The 12,505-nt window shown below is 39.2% G+C and overlaps 1 protein-coding gene across 3 annotated transcripts; it reads right to left on the bottom strand.

Annotated features, from left to right (window-relative positions):
- Positions 1-211: 211 nt before the first annotated feature.
- Positions 212-4,524, bottom strand: dhrs7b (dehydrogenase/reductase (SDR family) member 7B). 3 transcript variants are annotated; one of them, XM_085453879.1, is made up of 7 exons: positions 4,206-4,524; positions 3,555-3,729; positions 1,977-2,095; positions 1,649-1,859; positions 1,382-1,474; positions 1,131-1,283; positions 212-709 (listed from the first exon to the last, which is right to left on the bottom strand). In XM_085453879.1, exons 2-7 carry the CDS (start codon positions 3,706-3,708, stop codon positions 504-506), a joined length of 936 nt encoding a protein of 311 aa, XP_085310005.1. In that variant the 5' UTR covers positions 3,709-3,729; positions 4,206-4,524; the 3' UTR covers positions 212-503. The 3 variants fall into 3 exon arrangements, with proteins under 3 accessions (XP_085310005.1, XP_085310007.1, XP_085310006.1); XM_085453881.1 differs by lacking the exon at positions 4,206-4,524 and adding an exon at positions 3,916-4,046; XM_085453880.1 differs by lacking the exon at positions 4,206-4,524 and adding an exon at positions 3,836-3,906.
- Positions 4,525-12,505: the final 7,981 nt, after the last annotated feature.

The following is a 12,505-nucleotide window of genomic DNA, read 5'->3' on the forward strand; positions in this document are numbered from 1 at the left end:
CGACTGCACGTACGTGTGCTGAAGTGACTCATTTTCAGTGATGTGCTCTGCATACTGCATGGAAAATATGACCCAGAAACAGGTTGGGTGCTGCACCATTTTTCAATGAGAAACTGTTGGCAAACGTTGACTTTGTAACCACAGTAGATATTTTAAAGGAGAGTAAGTGACACAGTTGTGGGTAGACATTCTGCCAAAACATCAGACATGATTCCTTTACCACAGTTTGGTTTATTTAAGCTGTTCTGTTTGCATCAGGAGTCCCAAATTATGGAGTTCAAATTAAACCATCTCTTCTCACCAGCCTGCAAAATGTGATACTGCAGGCTTTTGCCAACAATTTTTGTTGTTTTTGGGTGGGAAGGGTAAAAGTTTCTCAGACATGACAGACAATATCAACATGTAAATTAGACATTAAACAATGAATAGTACAAAAACCCACTCCCAAATAAGCAACCCAAAGTCTTGCTTATTTCAGGTCCTAGACCTCACCAGCTCGAACATCACTCATCCTTAGGTTTTTGCTCCTTGCGAGCGCGCGAGGACATGAACTTGAAGAAAAGTGCAGGCCAGAGTGTGCGGAGGTATACTGCAGCAGTGGGCAGAGGGCCGGCCAAAACCACGTCTTTACTTTGCTGACGAACAGCCTTTAGGACTTCCCACGCCACGTCCCTGGGGTCCCAGCCCGTAGCTGTAGTTCTGTCCAATACTGAGCGGTAGTTGCAAAGACAAGAGACATGTTGCATCATTGATACAAGAGAGTACAGATTACTTCAATTAATTCAAATTACTTTTATTTATATAGTACCAAATCACAACAGCAGTTGCCTCGAGGTGCTTTTTAATGTAAGGTAAGAAAGACCCTACAATAACTTATAAATTACTCTGGTTATGTTGCTTCTTACTTTTATTATTTAGTTATAAAAATCCATTTGGCTTGTAGTCTTTTCCTTACGTAGTCAAAAAAAAAAATCAGTAAGAAAACACAAAATCCCAGCTGGCATCAAAGATCCACACACATTCCAACACCACCTTAATAACTCTGAGATTTATCACCTGTTACCAGCTGACTCTTAAAAATGCTGCTTTTGCTACTGTTACTCTTTTGTTCCATCCTCTCACTGCCTCACCTCCATACTTGGATCCATCTCCTGTGACAGCGTTGATCGACAGGTTGGTTCGGATGTACCCGGGGCTGATCACAGTCACTGGGATCCCGTAGCGCTCCATCTCTGCCCGCAAGCAGTCGAAGTAGGCCTGGGTGGCGTGCTTGGACGCAGCATCTGACCAGCATGAGACAAATCAGAGTCTTGCTTTAGTTACCCTCCTCCTGCTGGCAAACTCATGTTGTGTTTGTTTGCATTAATCAAAGACGACTTACAGGCTGACCGGTAAGGAATGGCTATCTTCCCCTGGACGCTGCTAATCACTACAATATGGCCGCTGCGCCGGCGAACCATGGAAGGCAGGAGAGCTGTGGAGAGAGGAAAGAAATGAAAGAGAGAGGGCTGACTCATATTCATGATAATCTTCACCTAAATCTCTACATAAATGACTTATTAACTTCACATTTAGCTCGGCTCTTTCAACCACAAGCCAAAATAAATGAAAACATCCCGTACGCTGAAACCAACAAGATTAAACAAACCTTGTGTAAGAGCAACGGGCCCGAAGTAATTTGTCTCCATAACATCCCGCTGAACTGAAATGTGAGTCTCTAGTATATTGCCACGGTAACTGATTCCAGCATTATTAATGAGGATGTCCACTTGTCCGTAACATTTCAGGATCTCTTCTGCAGCTCTCTCCACCGTGTCCGTTTTAGCCAGGTCGAAGACAACAGTACAGGGAGTGTGAATCTGGTGGATAACCAAAGCGAAACAAAACGACTCTTTACATATGGATCCTTAGAGGCTAAGCTATAGTTCAGACAGACCAGACTTTATTGTGTTACTCCTTTGTGTGTATATACATACCAGTTTCTGTGTGTTTGCTGAACTCGCTGTTAGTTCTTGGACCACCTGCTGCAGGCGAGCTGCGTCACGTCCACACAGCACAAGCCGTGCACCTGCAGCGTGGAAGACCCGCGCACACTCTACAATGCAGAATTCTCGTTGTAGATTAGTGAGCATAAAACAGGGGTGGGTGCAGAGAGCCACACCACTAAGCTGAACTCAAATCTGCTCAGTATCTCTTTAATTCTTACCAGGAGCACTTTATAAAACTGAAATAAGCATAGAAGAAAACTGCTAACATTTTTATCATGATATAATAAACATTCCCCAAAACAATTGTGCACAAAATGTCCATATTTTTGCAAAATTTAAAAGACTTAACTTTATTTTAAAATAAGTGCTATTGCTATTTTTAATTATTTTTTCTTGCTCAGCTACAGGAATCTAGTCCGTCTTGAGTTTCTACAAGTGCATCCAGTGAATCAACAGTGCAACAAACTGAAGTTAACGGTTTTAGTTACAACACCAACAGCATGGTTCACTGACTTGCACAACACCTTCTGCTGTACGATTCAGCGGGGAAAAAAAAGCAATTTTACTTCTGGCTTCATTTCAGTCACTTTATCTTGCATCTGCTTTAAAAGTCCCACATTTTTCCCTGTCAGATTTTGACAGGTGTAAGTTGTTTACAAACAAACAAACCTTGGTAGTCCCTTTTACTGAGCCTGTGGCTGCTAAACTCTTTTCGTTGTCCCATGTAAAAAATTCATTAACAGGGCTGGGTCATCACAACTGTCATCCACAGCCACCAAGCACTCTTTGATAAACTCCTCAGAGGATGGCTTGTTTGAAATCACAAAGCTGGTCTTGCCTGCTCCATCCCTGGATGTGTGAGGCTTAGTGAAAAGTCCTGTTGCTTTTCGCAGATTTGCTAGCAACAGTCCAGCTCTTTTCTCTCTCTGTTTAGTCTCACAAAGGGGATTCAATCTGTAATCCATAAACAGAGCACTCTGCTCTCCACAAACTAAACACATGGCTTTACCTCTGACTTCAGTAATTAAATATTGAGAAGTCTACGTCCTGTTAAAAACTCTACACTCCGTATCAATCTTTCCTGTTTTTAAAGGTCAGCTGACATCTTTCGGGGCTAGAAACTCTCAGAAACAAAAGATCAGGCACACTTACAGAGGAGATGCATTCGCTCACAAACATGTGTTTGTAAAGTAAAAAAATAGCATTCATGTTCAAAATAGAAGTGACAAATTTGTAATGTGGTTTCCTACAAAAATCAGGAATCCACTCTCTGACCAGGAATTTATCAAAGAGTGTTTGGTGTCTGAAATGGGACAAAATGATTCATGTATACGTATATATGTTTAAATCCTAATTTCCCATTGATCGCACGCAGACTGGTCCGAGACAACCAACGGGCAGTACAATGTCCAAATCTGATAAAGAACTACAACTACATGTTGGCATCTGCACAACAACACTGAAGAATGAGATTGCACATTATCTAAATAAAAGCCTACTAGCACTAAAGCAGTATGGTTTAGAGAGTTTGCACATGTAAGCTGAAATGAATGAATGGAGGCTGACCTTTCCCGAGCCCAGAGCTGGCCCCAGTTATGACCACTACAGCACCTTGGACTGAAGCCCCTTTTCTGAGACGTACAAGTATCCGGTACAACAATACGACTCCCAAACCGGTTAAAACCACCGGTAGCATTCCTCCTGCCATCACACGCTCCATTACTTGGCAATCACCAGCTACCTGCAGGTAAAAAATAAACAGTAAATACCTTATAAGAAATTACTTACTGTACCTTTAAAGTCCATCTGAATGCAACTACCAACATGACAATAATAAACACACATACAGCCAAAATGGTAATTCATTGTAATAAGAACAGTAGGAGTTATGGATCTTCCTTTATCTTCTTAACCACTTAAGCCCCACCTGCTAGCAACAACCAATAACTTGATATCACCAGACTTCGGACAATCTTATTAAGCAAATGTTAACTAAATACATGCATCACTTAGCACATTAATATTCGCATGGTTAAAAAGTACAGTTCAGTATGCCAGGTGAACACCTTGCACATGCACACACTGGGTTTAGCACTAGCTTGTTCTGCGCAGGCAGTGTCAAAATAACGGCTACTGAGGCTAAAGCTAACAACAGCTAGCATCTCTAGCAAATACTAACAAGTGTTGGTTTGTAGTTCTGTTTTTTACAGGTCTCACCTGAGCCGAGCTGCTGAGCAGAGCAGCAGTAATGTGTCAATGTGTCTCCTCTTCTTTTAGCTGATCTTCTTCCTTCTGTTTTGTCTTTATTGACGGTTAGAAAAACAGCTTTTGGTCGCTTTAGCGCCACCGTCTGATCTGGAGTGCGCTCTTTCAAATGATTAACAAATAAGGAAATAAGCTATTATTTCTCGTAAAGCTCATAATTTGATAATTTGCTATATTAATGCTTTACATTTATATTTAGAGGTCTTTTTAAACCACTAGTGCCTATTTAATCAGCTGCTATCTTCTTCATTGCTACATGATCCATTAGAAGTGTGCTCTACATCTCATTTCAGTTTTTCTTTTTAATTATTTAAAAATTCTTAGTTTACTTTATTTTTTATTACAAATTGTAGGGTATTTGTCAGGTTCATATTCTTCAGAAGTCCATCCATCCATCCATTCACTTCCGCTTATCCTTTTCAGGGTCGCGGGGGGCGCTGGAGCCTATCCCAGCTGTCATAGGGCGAGAGGCGGGGTACACCCTGGACAGGTCGCCAGTCTGTCGCAAGGCTAACACACAAGGACAAACAACCATTCGCACTCACATACATTTGCACATTCACACCTAGTGACAATTTGGGTTATCCAATTAACCTATTCCCACAAGCTTCATGTCTTTGGACGGTGGGAGGAAGCCGGAGTACCCGGAGGGAACCCACGCAGACACGGGGAGAACATGCAAACTCCACACAGAAAGACCCCGGCCTGATGTTGGAATTGAACTCAGGACCTTCTTGCTGTGCGGCAACAGTGCTAACCACCGTGCCACCGTGCTGCCCTTCAGAAGTTCAGAATGGAAATTGCATCACAAACACAGGAAGTTGACTCAGAGTCATGCAGACATCCTGAGTGTGAATAAATACAGCTGAGGTCAGAAGTTTACAGGGACTCACTATGGACTTTAATTTCATGATCTCTTTGAATTGTCCTGGGTGAAATGATTGTACAGCACGCATTTTTAATTTCTTTAAAATGAACAAAAATTAGGTAAACAAGTTTGAACTGGTTTTGAACTTTCTCTAATCCAAGGTTACACGAGGTCAAACGTATGTACCTCTAAGGCTGTTGCAAGTTAAAATTTGTGCTTTATAAATATAATTATAAACGATTTTAATGTAACATTTTTTTCAAGGGATGATTATACAGCGTACATCTTTAATGACTTTTAAAAAAATACTTCTTTATTTTGGATTTTCTCTAATCCACACAGGGTCAAAAGTATATATAGGCCCAAATATATACATACACCCCCAGTAATATTTGGTTAAATGTCCTTTAGTAAGTTGTACTTCAACCAGATGCTTTTTGTAGCTATTGATGCTACCACCCTGGTTAACACTGTTACTAAGTTTTAAAGACTCAACATTACTGCCCTGAACTTACCTCTTGTCATTGTGGCCAAACAGATCAATCTTTGCTTCGTCTGACCATAACACTCCGATTTATAAATCAAATCAAGGTACGGTTTATCATCTCATGTGACTTCTGATGTAGATGTGAGTTCCGGCCACATTTGAGACCTATCCAACACATTTCCCAAGGATACCAAGAATACACCGTTGTGTGGATTGTGATCTGGACTTTCAGAATCAGAATAGTTTATTGATCCCTTGGGGCAATTGTGTAGAAAGCATTATTTTTGCAAGAATTAGTTTCCAACCTGTGTGGTGTTGTAAACAGGGACTATAACTGTTTTGTTTTTTTAAAATCATGTCTAATAGGATTCTTTTTTTGTTATAGTTGTTGATGCATCTTTAATTAAATCTTTCCCTGCAGGTCTTCTATGGGTGGAGCCTCTAACCTGTTTGTGAGTCAGTTTTCAGTCCAAGCAAACAGTGTTTTATGTGCTGTCGTCTAAAATATTATAAAATTGCCTAAAATAGAAGTGTTTAAAACAGATCCTGTGCAGCTGCAAAGCAAAAATAAAAAACTCCCTCCAGGCAGAAGCGGCCATTTTCGTATGTGGGGAAAACCCCCACAAAAACAGAGGGGACAGGCTGGCACCAGAACACCACGGATGTGCCCCGAGATGAGTGTGAAAATGTGATTATCAACAAGCCCACCTGGGCTTCAGGTAGGCCGCACGCTTGTCCAGAGTTCACTTTGTCTTCAAGCTTTTTAATTTAAAACATAAAGTGAGGCCTACCCCAAGCTAAAAGAAGGCAGATTATGTTCTCAGATAAAGCAAGCAATGAGGGCGAAGCAGAGAAAGTACCTGCACAATACATTCACATAAATCAAAATGGAATTTCTTTGAGGACACAAACATCTGGGGAGTAAACAGCTGTTTCAATACCTAATCACAGATTGTGCTCTCTGTTGTACACGTTTTTAGTAAGGCATAATTAACTAAAAGGCTAGAGAGATGAAAGGATGCCAAGCTGATACCAGGCCTCAGTCACATGAGTGGAGATGTGGACATGCAATAAAGATCTGGCACTTCATATATTAAACTGATGAGAGGCTGTGTTCACCCCAGAAAGCTTCCAGAAATTTGGGCAAATGTCTGCTGTGAAGTTTTTAGTCAAACGAAATTGCAGGTCAGTTTAAAGCGCAAAATTGTGCAAGTAGTCCAAACTAAACCGTTCTTGAGATGCAGAAATGTTGTCACACACACAAAAATTAGACGATTGTGCCTCCAAACAAATTGCACTTACAAATGCTTGTGACATAAATGATGAAAACGGTAGGTGCAAAGTTGAGATTGAACAGTGTTACAGTTAAAATGATAAGCCAGCCATTCAGCTGACTCATTGGTGATTGCAGGTTTCATTACAGAAGAATTTCAAGGAGAAGACAGACGGCAGGGAGTCAGAAACAGGGGATGGAAATGCAAGATGTTGAGGACGACTTATGAGAAACAGACACATTTCTAATAACATTAGACTGACTGGTTTTGGATTTACTTGATTACTCTGATCTGGTACCTGACAATAGCTTCATTGTCTTCCTGGATTTTAACAAGGCTTTTGATACAATTGAACATCAATTTATATTCCACTCTTTGGAAAAATTTGGCTTTGGCAAGTTTTTCTGTAAAGCTGTCAAAATCTTATACACAAATGGCAATAGTTCTATTAAAATAATTAACGGCTCCACCCCGAGATTTGACCTGAAACGTGCTATTCGCCAAGGATGTCCTATTTCACCATATTTATTTTTACTTTGTACACAAATTCTTGCAACTAATAGTTCAAACAGTGTTGTACAAGGAATCACCATAGCTGATAAGGAGCTTGCCATCAGCCAGTTAGCCAATGACACCACACTCTTCTTGAAGAATGCAAACCAAATCCCTCCAGCCCTTACTGTGATTAGTGATTTCTCTGAGGCCTCTGGTTTATGCCTAGATCTAAAAAAATGTGAGTTACTAGCAATTAAAGACTGCCCTGCAAATACTATCTGTAATATCTCTGTTAAACAAGAAGTCACATACTTGGGACTGTTAATATCCAAAGACCAAAAATCAAGATGCTCTTCAAACTTCACTCCAATTATACAGAAAACCCTAAAAAAGTTCAACCAGTGGCTGCAAAGGGACTTGTCTTTGAAAGGTAGAGTGTTAATTACTAAAGCAGAAGGGATATCCCGATGAACATATGCTGCTCTCTCCTTACATCTGGATAAGAAAATTAGTAAAGATATTGACCGTATGCTCTTTAATTTTATATGGAAAAACCGTACGCATTATATTAGAAAAACTGTTGTGATGAATAAGTACGAATCAGGTGGGCTTAACGTCTTAGACTTTTCTACTTTAAATAACACTTTCAAAATTAATTGGGCTAAACATTTTCTTAAAAACTACCTCTATCTGGAACTTTATACCATATTATATTTTCTCTCATTTTGGTGGCTTTAATTTTATTTTAAATTGTAATTACAATGGTGAGAAACTCCCTGTAAAGCTTGTCTCTAGGGGCCACCGCATATATTTATATATAAACATATATAAATAAAACCACTTGTTTTTATGTTAGTAATTCCTTTTGTGCATAATTTTATATTATTGTTAATAATAAATTAATTAAAGCAACAAAACAACCTGAAGAGCCGGTTCGGAGCCGAAAGAGCCGGCTCTTTTTAGTGAGCCGAACCGAAAGAGCCGGTTCTCTAAAAAGAGCCGGAAATCCCATCACTATTAGGGTGGGTTAGGTTAGGGGAATGGAAATTCCTCCCTGCACAAGGAGGGCAGGAGTAGGTGCACGCTCCGCACCATGACCCTGAGAGTAATATTAGAGCTCTGGCCTTGGAAAAGAAAATGAAGGCTATGGTCGAAGATGAAGTTGATTCTTTGAAAAAGAAAAATGAAGACCTAAAAAAGGCCCTAAGCACAGAGCAGGAAAACCACAGAAAGACAGCAGTGGACAGGTATAAAGTAAAAAAGGCACACAATCAAGCACTGGGTGAAAAGGTGGGTCTCGAAGAGAAACTGTGCTCCACAATAAAGCAAAGAGAAAAATTTATACACAAAGCTAATTGGCTGGAGAAGAAAGAGCACTACTTCCAAGAAGAACTGTAAAGTGCATTTTGTCCTTTGGAAAGGCATTTCCAAATGCAGTTCACTTCAGGGAAAAGAAAAGGTGAAATTTAGGGATATGTTCCTCAACTTGAAAAAGAAATGCATAGACGGTGTGGAAGGCATCCCCTTTGTTGGAATAACAAAGGAGTTTCTTGAAAAACAGCTGAACTGTCTATGTACCAGATGCAAATATCTAGAGACAGCTTTACTAGATAAAAAACGGGAGCTGGAATAGTTTCAAAAGAAGTACAATGGTATGGTAAAGTCTTTTGCTTTATTCAAACAAAGACAGGAGCTCATTGGACCAGTGAACCAAATTATCGAAAAGGCTGGCAATGAAGTATAAGAGATAGGTCATCTAAAATCTAGAGTGAAAGACATTCAACTCAAACTTAAATTAGAAAAACAGAAAAGACATAATTTCCCTTACATTGCTTCACCCATCAAAAAGTCACGGAAGCGAACATATATATCAATTTTTTAATGAATTTTAAAGTTGTGGGGTTAATTTTCTACGTAACATGAGCTGAGAAGCAGCAGCAACGCTAGGCTAATGCTAGGCTAACAAGCTGGCTAGCTAGCAAGTTCAAAACGTGGTTCTAAACTGAAAGAAGGTACAAAAACAGTTTACTTCCAAGCCAGAGTATCACGCAAAAAATCACAGAAATTATCTCTTGAGCTCAAGCTGCTCCATCTGAACTAGTGATGGGTCGTTCGCGAACGAAATGGCTCTTAGAGCCGGCTCTTTGACGTGAACGACGCGAGCCGTATCCTTATCGCGAGCCGTCACGTGGTTTGTTTTTTTTTTTTTTTCTCTCAGCCTCTCTCTCGCACTTTTTTTCCGCTTCACTCTGCACGCGAGCCTTGTGCTTTACGCTGGGCAGAGGGGGGAGGGGCGGTAGTTACACTCAGTAGCACAGGAACAGAGCCAGAGAGAGAGAAAGAGAGGCAGGGACAACAACATTAGAAAAGTATAGTAATCATCCACAACTATTTTCGGTTGCAGATGATAAAGGATTGAGAAAGTTTATTCATGCAGGTCCATATGACAGAGAATGTACATGTTCTTTTAGTTTTCATATTATAATTTATATTTAATTGTGTTGTGGTTTGCAGTGTTTTGTGTTCTTTTCACTTTAAATTTGTGAAAGGAAAAAGCTGAAAATTTAAATAGTTAAAACTTGAAATGTGAATAGTTGATTTTTGTATTATATGATTTATTTATTACATTTTATGTGGAGTGAATAAATAAAAGTATATTTACGGTGGCCCCTAGAGACAAAGCACATACAAACTTCAAATCACGTACGAACTCTGAAGCATGTACAAACTCCAAAACACGTAAAAACACGTACAAACTCCAAAACACGTAAAAACACGTACAAACTCCGAAGCACGTAAAAACTCAGAAGCATATAAAAACTCAGAAGCACATAAAAACTCAAAACACGTACAAAAGACAACAGAAGTGCTCCAGGATGCTGGGCGCAGTGTTGAGCCTTTGTTATCTTGTGGCTACACAAGCCAGCAAGTACCAACGACCGGATTTGGTGTGTCGTAGTAACAGGTAAATGAACTTTTTTTTCAATTATTTGAATATATATATATGAGTGCCTGTGTATAAATACACAAACAATACACACATGCTTTCAATTGTGTAATTTAAGTGATCTAGTAGCTCTGCTTTGGAAGTTCAGTTCATGCTAGAAATGTGTTTTGGAGTTTGTACGTGTTTTGTCTCTAGGGGCCACCGCATATATTTATATATAAACATATATAAATAAAACCACTTGTTTTTATGTTAGTAATTCCTTTTGTGCATAATTTTATATTATTGTTAATAATAAATTAATTACCCGCAAAGCCATCACAATTGTCAACGATGCAACCCACCCCGCGCACTGTCTGTTCAGCCTCCTGCCCTCTGGAAAGAGATACAGAAGTCTCCACTCCCGCACTACCAGGCTCACCAACAGCTTCATCCACCAGGCTGTGAGACTGCTGAACTCTCTTCCCTCCCGACTCCCAGCCAGCAGAATCACCAGATTGGCAGAAGTATAGGAAGACAGATTGGACTCTACTCCCCCTCACCCACGCACACTCTCCAGCAAGGAAACACTCTCTGAACCGGGAACTGAAAACATTCCTGACTTGCATTGCAATTGCACACACCTGCAGCTATATATATATTTTTGGTATTTCTTTTGGCACTGTTTATATTATTTATATTATTATATTACTATTTATTACTTTATTGTTAGGGCTGTTTTTTTTTTTTTTTGTTGTGCATCTGCACCTTATTGTTGTCAATGTCTACGCATGGGACAGTGTGAAACATAATTTCAATTCCTTTGTATGGCAAGTACATTTGAAGAAATTGACAAATAAAAGTATTCTTCTTCTTCTTCTTCTTCTAAAGCAACAAAACAACCTGAAGAGCCGGTTCGGAGCCGAAAGAGCCGGCTCTTTTTAGTGAGCCGAACCGAAAGAGCCGGATCTCTAAAAAGAGCCGGAAATCCCATCACTAATCTGAACCCAGGTTTGCTCAAACTAATGCAATAAAAAAATGTGGGTGCCATGAACATGCAGACTGATCTGTGCAAAGTGAGGAGGATAGCAGTGACATGGCATTTTCAAACCATATCTTTTAAAAGCCTGCACTGAGAAGCAAAATTTCTAGCTTACTTAGTTTTTCCAATTCAAGACAACTCAAACTGGGTTGATCAGCTTTTTGAATAAAAACTACTGGTAACTTATTTAAACAAACTGATAAAAATTGAGTTTAGTATATCCTTACATTTTTTAATTAAACACAATGTTAGATTTTACAGTGTACATGATAATGGAGTGCTGCTGGAATAAAAGAAGAAAATCTTTGTTTCTTGGGGCTTAAATTGCAAAATGTGAACAAATGCCTAAAAACGTTCCAGAAGCTCATCGTCCAAACTGCAGTGTAATTATAAAACAGAAAACCTCTGTTAAATAACAGAAAATGCCCTATTTAATTATTTTGTGTGGACATATTCTCAACAAAAACATTTTTATATTTCATAACACTTTACAGATATTTTTTAAAACTTTATTAATCCAGAAGGAAACTTGTGTGGTCAGCATTTACTTTATAAAACTAAATACTGAATACAAAACGTATTAATAAATAATCATTACATTGAAATTTTCTTCAGGAAATGCATTGTCTAGTTCTATAAAATCGTGAGTTTTTTTCAGGTTTAAGGCTGGCAGTTTGCTATCACACACAACACTGAATAATAATTAAATACGTGTTTTTAAATAACACAAAATTCAAGTCGTTCTTTCATAAAAGTCTTTTTTTTTTTGTTGTTTTGCTGTGATAGAGCTCCTGACCCAGGCCAAGCTGGCTCTCTAGGAAGACAAGGAAAAACTCCCAGGTGCCAGATGATGGGAAGAAACCTCGGGAAAGTGTGCACAAATTCCACTTGACAACACAATAAAACGCAACATAGCACAAAAGGTCACGGAGGATCTCATAACAAGGACAGAGCAGGACGAATAGGACAATCACAGGAAAGGAACAAAATCACGAAAAAATTAACGGAAAGGACAAATAAGAAGGGGGTGCCATAACAATAGAAAAATAAGGATGGATAATGGAAAGGACATTACAGAAGGAGGTGCCAGAAAAATAATAAAAACAAAAAAAGCCTAAGCTAACACAGGACAAACATTAAAGATACTGAACAAAAAAACC

The sequence above is a fragment of the Copadichromis virginalis genome, linkage group LG4 (genome assembly GCF_057382275.1).
Source record: "Copadichromis virginalis isolate Kocher_CV1m ecotype Utaka linkage group LG4, C_Virginalis_male_GT1.1, whole genome shotgun sequence".
Lineage (NCBI taxonomy): Eukaryota > Metazoa > Chordata > Actinopteri > Cichliformes > Cichlidae > Copadichromis > Copadichromis virginalis.